Genomic DNA, 23,057 nt, shown 5'->3' on the forward strand with positions numbered 1-23,057 from the left:
ATACAATTCGTTTTCTTCCATTTGAAAACTATCAAACACTGGGGTTGCAATACTTTCAATTCTGCAGGGTATTACATAGGGCTTACATGTTATTTCTTTGTTGGGGGGCAGAGGAGGACTGGTTATCTGCCACGAAAACCAGAGAGGTGCTTTTCCAGAGTTTCCTGTTGTTTGTTAGGTGGTTCTGTTTCCCCTAACTTAGCAGATGTCAATGTTTTGACCTTGAAACAACTGACTATGAATTACCCTATTTTATGAAATGTCAAGTAATTATTGCCTTTTAGAAGTGAGCTTAAAAAATAAGGAGTGCACTTGAATAATAACCCTTTTGGTTCATTTTTCTTTACCTCCAATAGAGCATCTTTAAAAACAACAACAACTTTTTATTATATTATAGAAATTTTCAAACACGCAAAAGTAGAATAGTAGAATGATTCCTCCCAGACTGGTCTCCCAACTTCAACAGTTCTTACACGGCCAATTTCGTTTTATCTACACCTCATCCCCAGGATTAGTCCCAGTAAAGTACAGTTGACTCTTGGGGGTTAGGGGCATCACCATACCCCGCCTCATGCTGTCAAAAATCCAAGTATAACTTTCAACTCCCGAAAATCTTAACTACATATCTTGATGGCCAGGGCTTAGTGGTTATAAGTAACTTGGTTCTTCGATAAGTCTGAGTTCCAAAGAGATGATTTGTACCAACAGCTCTACTTTGAAAAGCTGTTTCGATGCATGATTGAGAAAGCCCACTTTAATAAAGGTCAAGGTGGTTTTAATCCTACTAGCAAAAAATAATTCATGCTCTCGTTGAACTCCAGAGTTTCCTCCCTGAAACAGCCTTTGGCAAATGGAGATGAGGGAAAGTGATAGGACTGGGTCATCTTCAGCTGGGGTACTTCTAAGAAGTCTCTGGCCGGCTCAAGAGAACATTTCTTATTCTCACCCTAGGGGAAGAGGGACCGTTTATGTAATTTACGGATCTTTAAGGCAATGAAATCGTGCAGGCTTCACTATAACCCAGCAATGCCAGACTTGGGATTGGAACAATTATTCAATTTTCTGTAACAAGAACAGCCATCAGAAGAAAAGCCTTCTCCAGGAATAGCTTTCTAAATGAAACCCTGTCCACATGAAGTCCAGAGCTGTCACATTTGCCCCTGTTTATCAAAAGAGAAAGTTCCCAAAAAGGGCTTTAGCCAACTTGAATAGACGTTTAAAGATGTGGAAGGAATAATTAGTCGTACGTATTTATCTTATTAATTGTATGTAAGTATTTAAAATCATATATATATATTTATTTATGTATGTATTTATTTATTTATTTTGTACTTTAATTTAGAAACATTGCCCTCTTCTCATATTTCAGGAAACAATTTTATTCCTGGTCTTTCATGGATTTGACTTCAGTGTTTCTGATATCACCAGTCACTTTTTGATTCACTGGGTTTTCTACAGAATAGAATATCATCTTTGGTTCCCGCTAGGTTGATTGAGATACAGTACGTTTGTCACCAAAAATTTCATGCTGATAACCAGAAATCTCAGGCAAAGCCACAGATTTGTTTCCTATATCCACTGGACAGTTGTTCTCATAATTAATCCTGTAGGTGTACATACAGGAGCCCACAGCCTATCCATTTTACTGCTTTCTAACATGACTGAAAAGGCTGCTGTATGAAAGAGGCATTATATGTCTCCTTTTTCAAACCAGACCAGCATTGGCTGAAGTTGTTTCACACTTGGATATCATCCCCAAACAGTAGTTTATTGTTCCAAATAAAGCAGCCTAGAGAGTACTCTGCCACTTAATTAAGAGCTTTTTTGGGGGGGGGGCGCATGTGTGTGTGGGGGGCTGGGTCTCTCATCCTGCATTCAAACTGGTAGCTGACTCAAGAGGATGATTACTTAACTTCTGTAACTTGCCCGCTCCCTCGAGGCCACCTAAATGCAGACCTGTGCGTGAACGCGTTTCAAACGCCAGCCCTCCCGCCTGTCTCTGTCTCCGCAGATCAGGTCTCACCCGCAGTTTGGCGACCTCTGCCAGCGGGCCACCGCCGCCTCCTGCTGCCCCAGCTGGACGCTGGGGAACTACATCGCCATCCTGAACAACCGATCGTCCTGCCAGAAGATCGTCGAGCGGGACGTCTCGCACACCCTGAAGCTGCTCCGGACCTGCGCCAAGCACTACCACAACGGCACGCTGGAGCCCGACTGCTGGGACGCGGCGGCCCGCAGGAAGGACCAGCTCAAGTGCACCAGCGTGCCGCGGAAGTGCACCAAGTACAACGCCGTGTACCAGATCCTGCACTACCTGGTGGACAAGGACTTCCTGGCCCCGAAGGCCGCCGCCGACGCCCCGCCGGCGCTCAAGCACAGCATGCTCTTCTCGCCCACCGAGAAGGGCGAGAGCATGATGCACATCTACCTGGACAACTTTGAGGCCTGGAACGCTTCCGACGGCGTCACCGCCGTCACCGGCATCGAGTTCGGCATCAAGCACAGCTTGTTCCAGGACTACCTGCTGATGGATACCGTGTATCCCGCCATCGCCGTGCTCATCGTCCTCCTGGTCATGTGCGTCTACACCAGGTCCATGTTCATCACCCTGATGACGATGTTTGCCATCATCAGCTCCCTGATCGTGTCCTACTTCCTCTACCGCGTGGTGTTCAACTTCGAGTTCTTCCCCTTCATGAACCTCACCGCGCTCATTATCCTGGTTGGGATCGGGGCGGACGACGCGTTCGTGCTGTGCGACGTGTGGAACCACACCAAGTTCGACAAGCCTCACGCGGACACCTCGGAAACGGTGAGCATCGCCTTGCAGCACGCGGCCCTCTCCATGTTCGTCACCAGCTTCACCACCGCGGCCGCCTTCTACGCCAACTACGTGAGCAACATCACAGCCATCAGGTGCTTCGGGGTGTACGCGGGGACGGCCATCCTGGTCAACTACGTCCTGATGGTGACGTGGCTGCCAGCCGTCGTCGTGCTGCACGAGCGGTACCTCCTCAATATCTTCACCTGCTTCCGGAAGCCCCAGCAGCCCGCCTACGACGGCAAAAGCTGCTGGACGGTGGCTTGCCAGAAGTGCCACAAAGTGCTGTTCGCCGTTTCCGAGGCGTCTCGCATTTTTTTTGAGAAAGTGTTGCCGTGCATTGTCATTAAGTTCCGCTACCTGTGGCTGTTCTGGTTCCTCGCCCTCACGGTCGGCGGGGCCTACATCGTGTGCGTCAATCCGAAGATGAAACTGCCCTCGCTGGAGTTGTCCGAGTTCCAGGTGTTCAGGGCCTCGCACCCTTTCGAGCGTTACGACGCCGAGTACAAAAAGCTGTTCATGTTCGAACGGGTTCACCACGGGGAGGAGCTCCACATGCCCATCACGGTGATCTGGGGCGTGGCCCCGGAAGACAACGGCGACCCACTGAACCCCAAGAGCAAAGGGAAGCTGACGTTAGACAGCAGTTTCAACATCGCCAGCCCAGCGTCCCAGCTCTGGATTCTGCACTTCTGTCAGAAACTGAGAAATCAGACGTTCTTCTACCAGACCGACGAGCAGGACTTCACCAGCTGCTTCATCGAGACGTTCAAGCGCTGGATGGAGAACCAGGACTGTGACGAGCCGGCCCTGTACCCGTGCTGCAGCCGTTGGAGCTTCCCGTATAAGCAAGAGATTTTCGAGCTGTGCATCAAGAGGGCCATCATGGAGCTGGAAAGGAGTACGGGGTACCACTTGGACAGCAAAACCCCAGGGCCACGGTTTGATATCAACGATACGATCAGGGCCGTGGTCCTCGAGTTCCAAAGCACCTACCTCTTCACTCTGGCCTATGAGAAGATGCACCAGTTTTACAAAGAGGTGGACTCCTGGGTTTCCAGTGAGCTGAGCTCGGCCCCCGAGGGCCTCAGCAACGGCTGGTTTGTCAGCAACCTGGAGTTCTACGACCTCCAGGACAGCCTCTCCGACGGCACCCTCGTGGCCATGGGGCTGTCCGTGGCTGTCGCGTTCAGCGTGATGCTGCTTACGACGTGGAACGTCATCATAAGCCTGTACGCCATCGTTTCCATAGCTGGCACTATATTTGTCACCGTGGGTTCTCTGGTCCTGCTGGGCTGGGAGCTGAATGTTCTGGAGTCTGTCACCATTTCGGTCGCGGTTGGCCTGTCCGTAGACTTCGCCGTCCATTACGGGGTTGCTTACCGCTTGGCCCCGGACGCCGACCGAGAAGGGAAGGTGATCTTCTCCCTGAGTCGCATGGGCTCTGCAATTGCCATGGCCGCCCTGACCACCTTTGTGGCCGGCGCCATGATGATGCCGTCCACGGTGCTGGCCTACACCCAGCTGGGCACCTTTATGATGCTCATCATGTGTATCAGCTGGGCTTTTGCCACCTTCTTTTTCCAGTGCATGTGCCGCTGCCTTGGGCCACAGGGCACCTGTGGTCAGATTCCTTTACCTAAAAAACTCCAGTGCAGTGCCTTCTCCCATGCTTTGTCTACAAGTCCCAGTGACAAGGGACAAAGCAAAACACATACCCTGAATAGTTACCATGTAGACCCCAGGGGCCAGAAACCCGAAATGGAGAATGAGTTTTATGAATTAGAGCCTCTGGCTTCTCACAGCTGTACTGCCTCCGAGAAGACTGCTTACGAGGAGACCCACATCTGCTCTGAATTTTTCAGCAGCCAGGCAAAGAATGTCGTGCTGCCTGCGCCTGCAGCTTACAACAGTGAGCTCCACAAAAGCGCCCAAAGTGACTCGAGCTCCGCCTTGCTGCAGCCCTCTCTTGAACAGCACACCATGTGTCACTTCTTCTCTCTGAATCAGAGATGTAGCTGCCCAGATGCCTACGCACATTTGAAATACGGCCCACACTCTTGCCAGCAGATGGGCGACTGCTTGTGCCACCAATGTGCCCCTACTGCCAGCAGCTTCGTGCATGTCCAAAATGGCATGGCACCTGTGAAGGCGGCACGCCCGGCCCCCGAGGGCTTCGTGCACCCCGTGCCGCACATTCACCGCTGCCCCTGCCTGCAGGGCAGAGTGAGACCCCCTGGGATGCAGAATTCTCTGCCCACGAGTTTTTTCCTCCACCCAGTGCAGCCTATCCAGGCCCAAGAAAAAACGGGTAAGACCAGCGTACTCAGTCTTCAGAGCACAGAAGATTACCTTCCAAAGATGGCAGAGCCCTCATCATTTGTGTGCCGAAGCACCGGGTCTTTATGCAAAGCATGCTGCCATCCTGAGAATGACCAAAGGGGACCCTATAAAAATAGAGATGTCAGGAATATGGAGGGCAGTGGAGGGGCTGAAAACCAGGACTCCAGTTCTGTCACTCAGACCGATGGGGCAGAAAGGGATGCTGAGCCCAGCTTGTCCCAGACTGATGTCATTGTGAACGCAGAACGTTTGAATCAGAATGAACCAAAATTTATATTGAACCATTTAATGGGGGAGGCTGGTTATGGGTCCTGCCCCAACAATCCACAGAGTTGTAGCAGAATTGTGCGAGTGAGGTGTAGTTCTGTGGACTGTCAAATGCCAAACGTTGAAGCCAATGTGCCTGCTGTCTTAACACACTCAGAACTTTCCGGTGAAAGTTTGTTAATAAAAACACTTTAATAAATATAGTATTAAATTCAGACCCAGTGCCTCAGTTGTTCCTTTGAAATGGAAGTGAAATCCGGAAGTTTAGACAGCCCAAAAACACAGGGATAAGAATGATTCACTTGGTTCAAAATCATGGAATATTTTTATATTCCACACGAACAATCAACAAATTCATATCTAATGAGTGTTGACTGATGGCTGGATTTTATGTTTTCGAAAATATAGTTGTTTTTTTACATTTATACCCAGCTTGAAAAATAATTGTCTCTCTCTTTCTCCTCCCCTCTCATAGAAGCGAGTCAGAGATTTAGCGTTTGAATGACCTAGAAGTTTCAGATGTCTCTGGCAATGATATTTACCTGATATCCTTATTCTGGTGCATTTGGTTCTCAGTAATTAAGACATTTGATCATGCAACATACATATGGATTTTAGCAGTGTCACTTCAGTTGAGGTCCAGGAACTAAACAACATGAAAATTTATATTTTGGGTGAGGCCTCATTTAAAAACTAGTTGCCAAGCATAGGTGGGACGTAGTCATACGTCCCATCTGTCTGCATGAGTAGACTTTACATGAAGCCACTGACAACGTTTATATCCAAATCAGTGTCTTTTTGTACATTCACCAACGAGTCACCAGCATTATCTTGTGTCAGGTGACAGTTATGTTAGTGCCACAGAAGGATGAGAACAAAGGAAGAGACGTGATCCCCTGAAATAGCACTACACTTCTTAGGATAAGTTGCATGTTGACAAAGGTAGACCCCAGGTCAGGGGATTCCTAGCCCTTTGAAACACTTGGAGTAAGGGAACTGGTTCTATGAAGTTTGCTCGTGTCTCTGCCCCCAAACGGACATGTTCAGACAGCTGCTTTCTCCCGTATTAGTGTCTCAAGATGTGCACGGATGATTTGATTATACAGCCAACACCTGGAAATGCTAAGCCGTCAGGCGGCATCTTAAATGACACTTGTGTATCTTGTGTTAGATCAGTCTACAGTAGTTGAGCTGTTGGAGCATGCTTTCTGGGTAATATTTCAGATGACACAGCCTGCCTTCACAGGGTGTCATCTGATACTGACTGTGCATTCCTGCCCTATCTGGGGAGCCCTCCCCCGGCAAATGCTTCCTCAAGGAGTCTGCCTCCAGTTGAGTCCTCTGAAGAAAACTAGTGGAGATATTTCTAAATACTATGTTCTTTCCAAAAGTTATATGCGCTATTTTCTAAGACTAGTTTTCCAAATTCAATCTGCATAGTCTTCAGGGCCTGAAAAAAAGCTTTCAAGAGTTGGAAGGGATCTCATGGCTCATTGAAGCCAACCCACCGCCACCAAACCACATTTCTAAGTAGCTTCCCAGCTTTCGCTTGACCACTTCAGTGACAGGGAACTCACTACATGACCTCCTTGGTTGCGCCCAAATCTGTTGTCCTGTCGTTTTTCTACCCTTTTGGTCGTCATTCTGCTCTATGAAGTGAAAACAAACGCCTCTGATCTCTTTGCCACATGGCATCCTGAAAGAGACTTGAAATCAGTAATCGTGCCCTGCCACTAACGTCCCCAGGTCACTCCACTGTTTTTCCCAGGCCTGGGTTTTAAGCAGTTCAAACCCTGATTAGGAAGTTATGGTCTCTGGGTAAGTAAGGTTGTTGAACTTTCTGCCCAAGTGTAGACCCCAAAACAGACTGACGTGGCGCAGGAAGGAGGATCAGCCCCAAGGAGACTGGATGGTACTCCTGTGAGTTCACTTGGAGATGGACGTCACTGTGGGCTCAAGCACCGCAGCTGACTGTCGTGTAGCTTGGAGGAAACGACACCCGCCAGGTCTCTCTCACATGTGCTGCTAAGCTGCTGTTGCAAAGCAGTTTCTTACACTTATGTCCATTGCCATTGCTCTTAATGCTGTTAGATATCTCTGAGAAATCGGGGAGGAGACGGGAACACTTGGAAATAGGATTCACAATCCCAACACTAGATTGCGGGTTTTTCTTATGAAATATGTAACCGTAAAGTTGGCTAGTGAAAATTGAGTGACACAAATGCACTTTTCTTTTTTTCATCTTACTTTTTTTTTTTTTTTGCTGGCATGAACACAGATTGAACTTAAGGGTGATAGGAGAAGGAAGCTTTTTACAGATAGTCCAACCTGAAAGACTTCCACATGAGCCAAGTGTTAAAATAAAAATTTAGAAAGTAATCACACTGAACCTTGAATGTAGCAGGAACCTTTTCCCATTGATTTCATCTAGACTTTGGACTTTGAATATTTTTCATGCAGGAATTTTTTAAAAAGAACGTATTAGCTAGGACTAGAAAGCTTTTTTTTTTAATTCTTTATTACTAGGCAGCAAAATATCATCACTATTTCTAGTTTTGTTTCACAAAGAAATTTCACCCATTGGCCTTTTCTAGAGAATTGCAAAGCAGATAAGGGGCTAAATTACACTGAAGAGGAAAGAGCCCTTTCACTGCGAAATATTTGTAACTTGGAGGGTCTTGGCTTATGGGAAGTATTTGCAGACTGTCACTACAACGGTACACCTTTGAGGTTTGTTCCTGACTTCTTCCCTGCTAGGTCACTTTTTAAATCCCTACTTGATTGAAGAGTGGAATGGGCCAAGAGTGCAAAGTTTTTCACAGAGAAGAGCTGTCTTGTTTGAAATAACTACACAGCTTCCTCTGTGTGTGTGTTCATTTCTTGCATGTAATTGCTGTAAAATGCACATCTTCCCCAAACAATATTCTTTAAAGCTATGCTAAGCTCTTATATTAAATTTTATTATAGTAACCTATGTCCCAGTCTTAATCATTTAAAATTTGGAAACTTTTTCAGTGGGTAATATGAAGAATAGTTTTACAAATGTGGTCTTCCAGAAGATTAAGAAAGGTTCCTGATTTGCATTGTTTCACATGGAAGCCATCTTTCCACCAGGAGTTAGGACAGTTTCTGAATGAAATATGAGGAAATAAGCACTGAAAACAGCTGTGTCTTTTCTCTTTAAAGAGGAGGGTCATTCTAGAAGAAAAAAAAGTCTATGTTAAAAACAATTCAAAGACTCAATTGGGTTTTTTGTCATAAGATGCAGACACAGCCATGAAAGTTGAAATTTGTTGAAATCACGAGGGGATTTTTTTTTTTTTTAACGCAGAAGGAACCACCATGTTCAAATACCCTTTACACCACAGTGAATTTTTTCCAAAATGTTTGCTGGCATTTAGTTTGTTTATCTCCAATTGTTGTTATACTAATATCTACAGTGTTTTTTGTAACATAGCGTTCATTAATTTTTTATTTTGTGTACTAAGAGGTTCCATATCTTTACATTAAATATATAGGGAAAAAGAATGAATAATTATAGTAGACTAGTAGTAGAATCTTGTGCCTTTTGTTCTTAACAGTGTTTTTGACTGCCCTAACTTTGGATTTTTCGTGAAAAAAAAAAAGGAGTAATTTTTCATTATCTGTAGAAACCACAGGGTGTAGAAACCACACAAAGAACAACTCACGAAGGAACCAGGATATCCCGGACCCCATGACTGTCATAGTGAAACAGGAATTACACTTCATGTTCTCAAATCAACTGGACTAGCTAAACTTTGGCATTTCCCCTTCTACTCATATTGTTTCCACATAATTTTCTGTAATGTAATCTACATCTTCCTAAAAAATGAAGGGAGCAGATTATTTTCAGCAAGATATTTTTTTTGAAACCGTTAAGATTCTTATAAGATTTCTTTTTAATATTCTTATAAAACCATACTTATAGTTTCAATTTGCAACAAAGTGACAGTAAAATTTGCTCAACCTCTATCCACTAATTGGACATTTTTGATCAGTAGACTGAAGCTCTCCACTCTTTAAAGGAGAAAGCATTTGCTGAGTAAATCAATAAACGAGGTTGCAAAGAGCCCATGTGCCTGCCTAAGAAAACAAACCCCTGGAGTTTAAAAAACTAAAGTCGTTTTTGCAACATAAATATGATCATTGCAAACATCACTGATAAAAGTCCAGCAGGATTACCTAGGAAAATCTTTACCAGATGTTTAAATACGAGTTGAGAATAAAAAATAATAATAATAATTAAAAGAAGAATCTATTATTAGTTTTAAACGTGATCTTCGTTGGATGTTCTGCACTCCCACGAGGGCCATTTTTCTACCTTGGGAAGCTCTCTGGTCTGCAGGGTCACTTCCGGTTCTCAATTCTGGCAGCTGTCAAGTGCTTCATTCAATGCAGCCTTAAAGGATGGGGTATGTAAAGCCACCAGCTTTATCCTCCCTCCAGCAAAGTTTCTTTTCGTGCAGAGATCTGAAGAAAGACTTTGGGAAACATGGAAATCTCTGACAACATCCTCTGTCAGGTTGAAGTTCACCAGTGTTTGCTCTTTTCTATAGTTTGATCTCTTTACCTTCAGTTTTCTGGACAGCATCTGTGCTGTTAGTTGTATATTATCAGATGGGAATAGATATAGACTAAGTAATCTTGGATTGTTGAATAATTCTATTGCAGATCCCAACTTGAATTTTTTTGCCCTACCCTGAAAAGGTCCCTGGAAAGAACCCTGGGCTCTGATTGGCAGATAAAGGGGAATTTCCTTCAGTGAATGACTTCCCTGCCAATCATGGCAAATTATACAGCCCTTTGGTAAACATCTACGTGTTACCATCAGGGATTAAGGAGAGGTTAGAAAAGCCAACTCTGAGACAAAGCTTAATCCTTCCCCTAAATCCTCTAAATCATTCAGAAAACCAACAGGCATAGATCCTGCCCCAGAAACAAAAACCGTGATTTTTCTCATCTGTGGGTGAATTGTTACAAACCACGTGGGGGTAGAGGAACTCATCTTGAGAGGAGGAAGGTTTTTCATATTTTCTGGGTTTCGATGTCATATTTGGGTCTTGGGAAAGTCAGGCTGATGAGTCTTTTTGAGCAGTTTGGGCTATCCTGAAGGGAACTACAAGTCATGTCACGTGCTTGAACTCCACAACTCATAGAAGGGAGCCACTCCTACACAAGGTTCCCAGTCAGCACCCGTCGCCCGGTGTTATAATTGCCTGTCTTTCTCACTCTGCTGAGTCCTCGACAGCAGGCGTGTTTCAGCACCTTTCTGTGCTGAAGGGTACATAACTGCTGAAAGCCCATTGCAGCATGCCCGCTCCCTGGTGACCTAGAACCTCTGCCTTCAAGAAAGCTACAGTCCTTAAAAGAACAAGAGCAATACCCTCCAAGAAAAAGGGATTTCCAAAGCAAGGAATTGCACAAGACTTTTTTTTTTTTTATGGGAGACTTGAAAAATGCTGAAACTACAATTCAAGTAGAAGCAGCAAGGCCTTCAAAGCGGGGCAGAGGGAAGGGGAGGAAGGTGATTTGGAGTTCAAAATCCAAAGATCTAGGTTAAACGCTAAGACCAGCCGCTTTCTAATACCTCAGTTTCAACTATAAACTAAAGATGGTGATACCTACCTACAGGGTTGAAAGCATTAAAGGAGATGAGACCAGCTACAGATGCTAAAGCCTAGCTATTACCATTTCAATACTTGTTAAGCTAATCATTGCTGTGTCCAGCATCCAGCGTGGCTAGTCAATTGGGCCGGAGTGGGGGCAACGGAGGATTAAGAAAGAGACACAGAAATACTTGAAAGCAGGGGCTAGGTGCACAGCTGTCTCTTAATGGTAGAACAGTGACCCAATCTAGCAGCCGTGATTTATTTGTATAGCCTTGCTTATGCGGGGGCAGAAAAGGGGAGGAGATAGCCTTGGGCAGGGAACTTTCCATGCGTCAGCTGCAGATTGTTAGCAACCAATGCATCGGACTCAAGATGTTTAGTACCCAATGTATGGAAACCACCTGCGGGTGCTGGAAACCTCTGTATGCTGAGGTGCTGCGCCAGCCTTGCTAAGGACGCAGCCAGAGAGTATGCCTTGCACCAGCCTCTCCTTTACAGCTCCGGATGGGTCTCTCGGTCCCTGGCATATCATGTCAGCCTGTTCTACTCAAGCATGACCTCCAAAGAAGGAGTAGGCTACCCTTGGTTAGGTGAGTCAGTGTCACACAGATGCTATCTACGTATATGGCTCTATTGCAACTATTGGGTATATTGTATAGTATAGAAATGTGTGTACATATGTGTTTTCAGTGTAAACATTTGTGCAAATACTTCAATATAATAAAAACTATCTCACTCCAGCCTGTGTCACTGGGACCATCATTGAGCTACATTTACCTGTGTTCCAAAAGTTGTGTCGAAGTTTTCATACACTATATCCTTGGGTACCATAGAGATATTGTCTACTCCAACTTTCTAAGCTAAATATGTTTAAGGTTATCATTCATATTATGGTTGTAGAGCATTTTTTATGGTTTACAAGTCACTTTTATATGCATCCTCATTTAAATTAAGTCAACCTACCCTGTAAAGTCTGCTGAGTTTTGAATAAATGAATGAGTAAATGGATGAAAGGATGGATGGATGGATGGATGGATGGATGGATGGATGGATGGATGGATGAATGATGAAAGTAGTCTGAGCAGATATTTTTCCCCCTATTTACAGATGATGAAATTGAGGGACTTAATTGATCACTCAATTGACAAGTGCCATGCTAGGTCTCCAGGGTTTTTCCCCATGATATAAACCTACCATGATTAAGTCATTTTTAAAATGATTAATAACTTCTTGATAGTATCGATTTCATATATTACCACTCTTATGATACAAGTATTCATTAGTCTGCTAATCTTTAGTTTTTATTCAAGATAGATACTTATTTTTCTATTTTTTATTTTCTGTTTATCACATAGGAATACTACCACATAATATTTGTTTTGTGTTCATTTTGACGGTCTCATAATTTGGTCTCAGAAATTGAAAAGCAAAACTCATGACCCACAGTTCATTTTTATTGAAATGAACGGAAGAACTAAGTTGAGTTTTTATACGTGCAGACACTGATTTTCCCTTGATCTGTGTGCCATCCACATGTAGATTCACTCATTTATGCAAAAGGTAGAGCACTGAGCCAACTGCTTACTGTCTCAGGTATTGGAGTCTGATTGAGATGATAAGACATCCTGCCTTCCAAGAGCCTGGAGGAGTCAACAAATCATCACAAAACCAATGACTGCCAAAACAGTTTTACAACACCTATAACACGATTAATTACCATATAAAACTAAAAGAAAAGGAAACACAGTAGAAAAAAATGGGCCAGTGATATAAACAGGCACCTGACAGAAGGAGGCATCCAAATGGGCCACCTACTCACTAGGATGACTTACCATTTAACCCATCAGATTGGCCAGATTTTCAAAGATTGATAATGTCCAGTGTTGGAGAGAATGTGGGGGGGGAAGAAGCAGTTTGAATGAGTGAAAATCCGTACAATATTTTGAAAAGTCAGTTTCTGACAACAATTGTAAATGTTTATAGTCTGGGACACAACACTTCCATTTCTAGGAATCTTTCCTCTAGAAATGACAGCTTGAGTGTGTCAAATATATGTGTAGGGATGGCAAAAATTTGAAACCAATAGACCCTGGTTAAATAAAACAGGAATACTTTGTGTAACCCTTAAAAAAATGATGCAGATATTTATGAGCTGACCGATAAAGCTACTCACGGCACATCATTAAGTGGGGGAAAAAAAAGAGTTGCAAATAAAATGTTCAGAATGACACACACAAAACCCTGGGGAGCAGAGTTGAATTGGACCTAATTACTAATGAAGGAGTAATTTTACATTACTTATATGATTTTTATTCAATGTGCTTGAAATAGAGGTAATTTGAACTTTGTTTTAAACATTTTTAAAATAAGAAAACCATTAAATATCCACATGACACAATTTAACATAAGCACTGTCACCGGGGTGTGTACAAAATGTCATGGGAAACAAAAAATAATAAAAGGGGGAAGGAACCCCGAGTGTTTACCATCTATCTGTGTAGCTAGCCCCTTTTCACCTACTAGCCATTTAATCCCTTATCAACCTTTGGAAGTCAGCAATATTATCCCTATTTTATAGATGTGTAAACTGAGAATAAGAAAATTCAGAAAGCATTCATACGGTCACAGCTACAGAGCGGCAGAGCTAGCTTTTAATCCAGGCCTGTCTACCAGGCTCCCAGGCCTACACGCATACGTTTGGTCCCAGTACTGTAGATGACAAATGGAGGCAAAAGCTATAACCAGCAGAAGAAACTAGGTAAGAGTTCAGACTTGAAAGAATGTAGCCCGATTAAGGGGCTGTTTTTAACAACCGAGGATTGTTGTTAAAATTTCTCATATGCGAGTAACATAGGAAGACTGAAAAAGTGACAGAATCTACAAGTCACAACAAAGTCAAAACCTTTTCTTCTACAGACTTCCTAATAGGCTCTAAAATCAAAAAGGCTGAACAAGAAACTGCAGATCTGAATCTAGAATTACTGTCTCACCCAGGGATGAGCAGAAAGGGGAATTTGTAGGCCATACGTGAGTACTCCCCAATTTTAACAGCCATATTTTTTAAAACTTGCCCCCATGTGAAATCTATTTTCCCATTATAGCGTCCAAAGCACTGATTCTCAGCCTCCCTCGCCACAAAGCTGCAGACATGTGACTTCGGTTTGACCAGTCAGATGGGTTGAAAGTGATGACCCGAGGAGGGCTCAGGGCATTTATTTACAAACACAGGTGATTCTGGGTTTTTAGATGGCGGTAGCTCCCCTACCAAGACCTTTCTTTAGTGAGGTGCCTGCTTCGATCCTGGAAGCTTGAAACAAGTGCCTCCAGCCCTCGCAACATTTTGCAGAGTTTTCTAATAACCCTGAATAAACCCTCTCCTGCTGCTGAATTCTGCCATCTGCAACTCCGACCCCTGATCAACAGAACATGGGAACTCTAAGGGGAGAGAAACAGGTGTCTTATAATCTCATCAGTCTCCACATTGCCTGAGGGATGGAGAAAGGAGTGAAATGAAGGTAAGGTGTGCTGGCTTCTCTGCTAACACCTGTCTTCCCTTCCTTAAGGTCCGTGAGTTCCAATCATGTTTAGGATTTTCCCCGGCGTTTTAAATTCTACCCAGAAGCCAGTGCATCGTCTACTAATTTATAAGTATCCTAAATATTCTAGTAATACTGTCTGGACCTCATGGCCTCTGAAACATCCACTTCCCAGCAAATGCTGACAGTGGAAACTACTCTGCCCAAATGCCTAATTGGTGGGAGAGAGACAAGCCTAAGTCTCCCAGCAACTTCCCTATGACACCTGCCCATCTGAAAAGAAGAACGTGAAGGGGAACCGTGTGGGGGCGGGGGCGGGGGTCGGGACTAGAAGACAACTTTAAAGTACTTTGATTTCCTTATGAGAAAATGGCCTTTTAATGCCAGCGCTGGGGAATAACATAATTCAGTCAGAGGTTCAGCTGGAGTTCACACAGCCTGTTGGGCTCGTCCTAGGTTCTGTCCGCATTAATAATGGGATAAGGGGAGGTGGATTTGCAGCTCTGACATACAAAAAAGTTCTAGTTGTTGCAGGTAGCTGTGCACTACGAGAGTCAGATCTTAAGGGGAAAAAAACAAACATGAGATAGATTTCCATCTGCCCAGGACAGTTCAGAAGCCGGGCCTGTCTGCTGGGAGGTTAGTGTTGGGCCTGGAGGGGGACTTAACCCAGAGTGGCCATGTGAGGCTAGCCTTGTGGGCTAATGATACTCTATCTAGGTCTGTCATCTTTGGAGTCAGAGGCAGAATTCTTTTTCCTTATGTAATGAGCAACGTTTTGTTAAAACAAAGAGGCCAACAATCGAATGTTGAATGAGACAGTTTACTGGCCAGTAGGGAACCCAATTCATCAAGCCAGGCTCTGGAGGACAAGGTCGGGGTAAGAGAAATGGGGCAGGTCTTTGAAGCAGACAGCACATGACCTGTCTCGGTGCCACATTCAGAAAGCAAACACTGCGAGTCGTGATTGGCGACATCCGTGTGCCATGGGGCAGGCACTGGGCTGGCTGGAAGCGGGGGGTGGGCTTGCTGTGGGTAGGCAGACCCTACAGTGTCCACCGGGGGACAGGCCACCTCTGCGGCATCCAGGAGGCACCAGACCTGCATGCCACCTAGCAGGCAGGTCTGCTCAAGGTCAGATGGCTGGGTGGCCAGTGTCGCCGGTCAGATTCTTGTTTGGGCTCCCATCAAGTGCAGAGGCTAGGGGGCCATGGACAAAGAGAAGGGGCCTGTCTTCTGCAAGAAGCAAAGCAGCTTTCTGTGTGGTCTTAGAGGGTGCACAGGTAAGGCGTTTCCCGTCTCTGGAGGGCCTGGGCCCCCTTTTGCCACTGTCCTGCCTGCTGTTGGTTCCCATGCTTTCTCCCAGGCTGAAGGCCCTGTGGCATCTTCCCCCACCCCCTGGGGAAAAGCCTAGCTCGGAAGGCGCTGCCTGGGGTGGACAGGAAGCACGCACGGGTGCTGGGAGAAAATGGACTGCACTTCCTTATCTGCGAGCTGGAGCAGGTGGAGAGGAGTAAACAGGAGGTTGTCCCGGCACTGGAAATTCCTGAGTGAGGTATTTCTTTTCAACTGGAAGGAAGGGATATCCTGACATTGATCAGCGAGATGGTCCCTACTCAGCACCTTTTCCAGACCCATAAAAGGAAGGGCGGGGCAGCATCCTGTGACCCGATGGCCGGGACACGCTCAGACCTGGGGCAAGGACCTGACTCCATCTCTGGGCCAGGCTTGGAGGGACAAAGCACAGGGACCTCAAGGTCCTGAGAGACATGGATGAGGGGACTCAAATCCAGCTCAGCCTCTGACTAGTGCCACCCGAGGCCGATCCCTTTGCGTGTCTGGATCTGGGCTCTGGGCGTGAATGGTACTGCTCCTCCCTTGGGCTTTCTGGGGTACTTGTGCACACCCCTCACACAGTACACTTGGCCCTGGGTGGACATTCTCTAGGAGACTACACAAGCGTTGTACACCGTGGTTGTCCAGACACTCCAGCTTGCCTGTGAGGGTGGAAACATGGGTGAAAGCCACCTGCCCCAAGGCACTCAGTGTTTTGGACAGGGCTTAAGGGGACATAGTGGCTGCTTGATGACCTGTGTTCTCTGTAAGTGACCAGGACCCACAGGTCTGGTGGGAGCCCAGGTGGAGCTGGGAATACCATGGGAGTCTGGCCCATATCATAAGCCACTGTTAATCGCGTGAAAGACTCCCACCAAACTCGCCATCATTCAGGCCTGAGCTCAGTCGTTCTCAAACATTCACAGACACAGGTGTCACCCAAGCTGCTTGGTGAAAAGTAGACGTGCAGAGACACGTTTCAGCAGGTGGGGAGAAGAAGTCCCAAGTCGGGTGCTGACACGCGGTCCAGACGGTTAAGGGACCACCTGTCCACCGGCCCCTTTTGCCTTCTCCGTTCACTCTTTTTCTTTTGCACCTTTCCCTTCATCCTTTTATTTCCATTCTTCTCTACAGACCTCACTGAACAGATGCCTGAGGGCTGAAGGGCTTTATACGAGGTGGAGAGGTGAGGTGGGGGGGCAGCCCATGCACATCAGCTTAGGGTGGTGGAGTCCAACGGACCTGTGAGCATGCACAGGCTAATGCTGTGAGCCTCCATTTCGTCCTCTGCAAAGCAGGGTGGGAACACTTACAGTGTGAAAAGAATGAGGATTCAGGGGCGCATGGTGGGACCCAATATGGCGAGTTCTTCTCTGTACCCCTCCGTCCCTTGCTCTCTTCTGTTCTCATCTAACTAGTGCCCAGAGCCAGGACCTACAAATTAACCACCTCACCTCCTGCCTTCGCTGGGATCACAGACCCACCACCCAGCACCCCCTTTTGTCCCACTATAAATACTGCCTCTACCTGCCCCTCAATGTCTCTGAATGCTGAACTCTTGGGGTTTTCCTAAAAAAGTGCTTAGCAGGTAAACTGAATCTTGGCTTGGGAAAAGTCCTGACTCGGGCTCTCTCCAGGAGGTTGGGGTGCTATAATGATAGATCAAGGCAGTCTGAACTGAAGGTCCTGAAGACCGGGGAGGCCTGGTCAGCTCCAGCACTGATGAGGGTATCTAGGTAAAGTCAGGGATGTCCAGGGTTTTCAGAACCCACCAGCAGCTGTCTGGAGCTCCAGGGCCTCAGAAATGGCCGCTGCATCTCAGAAGCAGTCTGGACCAACTCGACGACATAACCATGCCGCCTGACATGACTGTCCAGCCCCTGCCATGTGTCCCTCAGACCCACGTTCCCTGGGTGAGAGAGAAATCACTCTGAGGAGGGGGGATGACTTTTTAATCCCAGCACCGCACCCTCCCCAGGGGCACCGTGCTCTTCTCAGCTTTCTCAGGCTGATCTTGTTACCCCTGGTGTGTTGCAGGTTTAAATAATGGAGTCCACCTTTCCTGGAAACTGGGTACTGGGCTATTCCAAGGCCAAAGCACAATTGTTCCCTGATGTTGTGAAGTTGCCGCCAGGGTTGGGAGGTGGCGGCAGGCCTCATCTCTCCTGATTTCCTCTGATTGCTGGGAGTGGGCTGAGGTCAGGGGGCCAAAGGAAACCAGAGATTCCTGAGGGAGGAGGCAGCCTGCAGGCCTCCTGGGACCCAGACGCCCCCTCCCCCCTCAACTCAGGACCAAAGTTGAGGCCAATCTATGGAGCCTATGCTCCCCTCGGCTCTCAGGACCCACGTGGAGAGAGGCCACCCTCCAGGCCCAAAGCTGTCCTGCTGACTGGCCTTAGTGAATTCTGTGTCTTCACAAATAGAAACCAGCTCCATCTATCTCAAATACCATGGGGAAATGTTTGTGAAAGGAATTGGGGTGCCCCATGGAACCCTAGGACAGGCTTCCTAAGGGACTGGAATCAAGAAAATTGCTCTCCCCGCAATCTCGCCTCTGCCTCTCTCTGGGGTGACCTCTTCTGTTCACTTGTCTCTTTCTCCCTGTGACTTCATTTCTTCTGCTCTGTTTGCACATGGCCTATCACGGCTGCCCCAAAACGGCGCCCTCCTCCCTGAGTCCACATCTCCCAGCTCCAGCAAATAGCACGCCCAGCCTCTCAGAGCCTCAGGGGCAACATTTCAAAATTAACCATCTGGACTGCCCAGCCTGCTCTGTGGGTCAGGTGCGTACCACCTGTCCAGCCAGTAGCGGGAGGAGCCGGGTCACATAGGACATTGCTCTGACTTTTCCCTGGGCGGAGACAGGAGGGGGACAGGGAAGAAAACTCCAAAAGGTGTCTGAAGCAACCAACCCCCTTTCAGCTCTAAAACCACAGAGTGGTTGCCTACATTCTCTTGTCACGCAGGGCTAGGCCTTGACAGGGCTGGAAGACAAGGCAAAGAAGTGGGGTGTTTGGTCCTGGTCTCTCCTTGCAGACAGCAGAGAGCTACCCGGCCCTGGCCTGTTGCTCCCTGACTCCCACCAGGCCCCTGTTCAAGGAGTGAGTTCCACCCCGGGTCACTGGAGCCCGGCTCTCACAGCGCCAGGTTCTGACAGCGGGCCAGCAGGCATTTCCTCCTGGAGAGCGCTTCGGTCAGGGTTAAGGGCAGCCCTCATAACCTGCTTGAGAATCTCCCTGAAGCCGCCTTTGCGGTCTCCTCTCCTTAATCCAGTCGCAGCAGCTGAGCTGCCCTCAGCGGACTCCCTGGCCTGTCGCCTGGCCTGGCTGGGCTCTGTGTCTGGACTCACAGTTGTGAGGCCGGCTGTCTCCCCCGGGGTCTCCATTTCTCAGGGAAGCAGCTGCTTCTGTCCATCTCCCACCCTCCTGGTCTGCATCCCAGAGGCCCGTGAAACTCACAAGGACAGGAAGGCAGAACTGGGGTCCCCGGGGACAGGAGGGGGCAATGGGGAGGGAAGGGCAGCAGTGGGGGGTGACCCAGAGCCTCAGTTGCAAGCCGGGCTAGAGACACCAGGCTGGGTTCTCCCCAAGTGTACCCCGAGCCTGAGGTGTCCCTCCCCTCATTTTGCAGGGGTTAGGCCACAGCATCTCGCTGCATCTTGGTGGGGGCTTCTAGCTATGACAGGCTGGGATTGGGGCTTGATATGAAAAACAGCTGGAAGCGAGGCATTCACACTTGCTCGGATTTCACACTGTTGTGCTTGAGGATTAGCAGGGAGGAGAGGCAGATCAGATGTTGCCAGCATTAGAGGCTTTTCTCCCCAGAGGCCCGCCCTCAGCCCTGCCCTTTCTGCCTTCCCGCTCCTCTCCGTGCTCTTAGCTGGGCTGCGCCCACCCTTCCTTAGGAAGCTCCAGGCAGCCGCAGCTGGTGTGTGTTGCAGCCTGCAGGACAAGCCTTCCTGAGTTTTGGTAGCCTCTAATCTCCTGGCCCCAAGGGGTCCAGGCACCAGCCAGGCGGGCTCTCGGTTGTCCCATGGAGAGAATGTGGCTGCTCTCAACAAGCAGTAGGCACCTGGGTCTGTTTGAGGTGGGAGCATTTGAAGGAGCATGTGTTTGGACCCTTTGCCTTTCATTCTATTCATTCACTCCCTTCATGCATGCGTGCAACCATGGAACGGTGCCTTGTACTGTTACTAGGGGTTACAGTGGTGAGCGAGATGGTAACCTTGCCCTCGAAGTCTAGTCACAAAGAGCGTGAGAAGGCCACGCTGGGGTTGTACAGGGAGCCGTTCCAGAAACTTCCAAATACAGCCTGGCACCTTGGTCTTCAAAGTGATGTCTGGCTGGGCAGTGGCAGCACCATTTTGGTTCTTGTCTGAAATGCAGACTCTTCAGTCCCCATTTCCTCCCTACAAAATCAGAATCCTCCTCGTAACAAGATCCCCAGGTGATTTGCACACACGGTACTGTTTGAGACGTTCGTTCTGGCTTGGTGTGCGGGTCCTTGTTTATGGAGGTGGTCTTGGCTCTTCACTGCAGTGAGACACGTGCTCAGAGCACAGCCAACTCCATCCACCAGTGGCTCCAGGGCATGAGCTAGCCCAGTGGACAGCTGTTGACAAAATCCAAGTGGCAGACAGAGTCTGATTACCTCCTTTCCTATAACTTCCTTGGGTTTTCTTCCTCTCTGGGGACGGCAACCAAGTTGTATTTTTAAACCTCACGTCCTTCCCAGTGGCCCTGGAAGGAAATGCTCTCATCCTATTGTGGAAAGTGAAAGTCAAGATCAGCTCTGCGGCTTGGGGGTGGGGGTGGGGGCTGTGGGAGGGAGGACTGCTGTGAGCCCTGTGCTATCGGGGAGCAGGGGTGCCCAGGGAGACACATGTTATGGGCACAGCAAAAGTGAAGACAGGAGGCACCCCTGAAACCCAAGCCATGTCAACCATTAACGGCCCTCTGGCGTGTCAGCCTGCCTGCGGCTTCTAGCGGGCTCCCGGCTGTCCCAGGTGGAGTCCTTGGCTGAACACATCATGGGCCCCACGTGGACTTTCTGGGATCCAAGTTCATGGCCCTAATTGCTGGTCTACCCTCTCTCCCCCCGGGGAACTTCAGATAGCTGGGACGATGCCCTTCCACATTTCAGAAAAACATAATAATTAAGCACTTTTAGAGGAGGATGCTTGTGTGTGTTCAAATTAGATGCTATTTTGGGAAATTATAGCAGCTTGCTGCCAAAAAGAGCCAGCAGGCAGGAGAAGATATGAATGAAACCACTTCGGATCCGCAGAGTGGGCGTGCAGCCCCTTCTCAGCACCTTCGCAAATTCCAATCTGGCCCCATGGAAAAAGACCCAAGCTCGTCCCTGACTCCACTCGGGAGTCCTGGGCTTCTCGCACAGCGGACAGGGGCGGCGGCGGGGGTACAGGCCTGACCCTTCCCTTCCATGGCCAGCCCCCCAACACCAGAGCAGTCAGGACCCTGAAATGACACCTGCATAGAGAGGTGTTCGCCAGGCACAAACGCGTTCCCCTTCATCCTCTCTAAGGTCCTAGACCTTGGATGCCTTCCCGGGCCACGGGGCTGAGACACACACACAGTGGGCAGCTGTGGCCCCAGCAGGCTCTAGCCAGGCACCCCGGGCTGGCTTTCAGGGCCTGATAGGAGCTCCTGCAGTTCTGGGATTCTCCGTGACCGGACCAACCCTTGGGGGTCAGGGGAAATGGGTTGAGGTCCTCTTTTTTCCTTTCACCCCTGCCTGAGGGTGTGAGTGGCAGGCACCTGCCACCTTGACAGCGTGAAAGCGTCACTGAGTGATCGTCCACACCTTCCAGGCCCTCCTGGGCAATGGCTCTGGGCGCTTCCCCATGCCTGGCCAGCTCTGGAGCAAGGCCTGGTCAAACCTCTGCCCCCAGGGCCAGGCTTGCCAACCAAGGGCCTTTCTATTGGGTCGCCGGAAAAGTCATGACGTAATTTTTTCTATGTTTTCTATGCTAAAATGCGTCATGACTTTTCCGAGGACCCAATCCGTCAGTACTGCTTGTTAGCTCCTCGTCCCATCAAACCAACAACTCCTTGAGGGAAAGGACAGTACTGGGTCTTTATACACCTTGTTCGTCACAAGGCCGCCAACCACGAGCCAGTCATGAGCAGGCTGGTAGCTACTGTTGGTCCAATGTCTACGGCGGCTTTGGCACTTTAGCCAAAGTGTTTAATTATTCAACTAGGCACCAAAATTTCCATCTCCAATGAGGATGGAGGCTCAGGGAGGTTAGTGACTTCCTTAGACAGAGATAGTGAGAGTCAGAGGTACGCTTCGATCCTAGGTTTGTCTGCACAATCCATCTGGTTTCCGCTCACTTGCTCCCATATTGAAGCCAGGAGGTGTTCCTCTCCCTGCCCCCGCCCTACACTCTCTCTCCAGTCTTATTCCCATTTCCTGTGCTCACCTGGTCTTCTGGAAAAAAACACCCTAAGTATGGTGAGCTGCCTCAGAAGGGCCATCAGAGGACAAACATTGTCCACTGTCACTAGGCTCTTAGCTGAGAGGTGTATTGAGGCTGGGGACCCTACGGCTCCCCGCTGGCAGCCCCCCAAGCTCTCATGGGTAGGGTTGCCACACTTATCAAATACAATATGAACCCCACTTGTACCAACAAACATGTTATTTATTCAGATTTAGCTGAGAGTCCTATATTTCACCTGGCCTCCTGGCCACCTGGCTCAAACCCCCAGCAAGTAGGAGCCCTGGTAAGAAGGTGAGCCCAAGGGACAGGCAGGGGAGGAGGTAGAAAGAAGAGGCAAAGGAGAGAGGGTGGAGTCCTGTTCCCCGTGTCCAGGTCTCAGTTCCCCAGGTCTCATGGGGGGACAGTCTTCCTTCTGTGTCTGTCCCACAGGCAAGGAGGGCTGGGGGCGGAGACCCCAAGGCAGGCAGGGCTGGGGGTGGAAAGTGAATGCCGCCTGCCCCTCCTGTGGTCCTGAGAAGGGAAGCTTCTAGGACAGAGGATAGAGAAGGGGGGATTCCAGCAGGTGGCCTCTGGGGTGTGCGCCCTGCGTGAGCCCAGGAAATCAGTGCCACCCAAAGAGGAGGGACCAGGACGTGTGTTTGCCTCACACCTCCTGTCCAGAG

At 48.2% G+C, this 23,057-nt stretch overlaps 1 protein-coding gene across 16 annotated transcripts in view; it reads left to right on the forward strand.

The window, feature by feature from the left end:
- Positions 1-5,648, forward strand: part of DISP1 (dispatched RND transporter family member 1) — a 172,960-nt gene extending 167,312 nt beyond the window's left edge. For all 16 annotated transcript variants that reach the window (XM_019639616.1, XM_019639615.1, XM_019639617.1 and 13 more), the window contains one exon: positions 2,012-5,648. In XM_019639616.1, the coding sequence (XP_019495161.1) occupies positions 2,012-5,626 (3,615 nt within the window). In that variant the 3' untranslated portion in view covers positions 5,627-5,648. The remainder of the gene's footprint in view (positions 1-2,011) is intronic.
- The last annotated feature ends 17,409 nt before the right edge of the window (positions 5,649-23,057 follow it).

Source organism: Hipposideros armiger, unplaced genomic scaffold (genome assembly GCF_001890085.2).
Source record: "Hipposideros armiger isolate ML-2016 unplaced genomic scaffold, ASM189008v1 scaffold_45, whole genome shotgun sequence".
Lineage (NCBI taxonomy): Eukaryota > Metazoa > Chordata > Mammalia > Chiroptera > Hipposideridae > Hipposideros > Hipposideros armiger.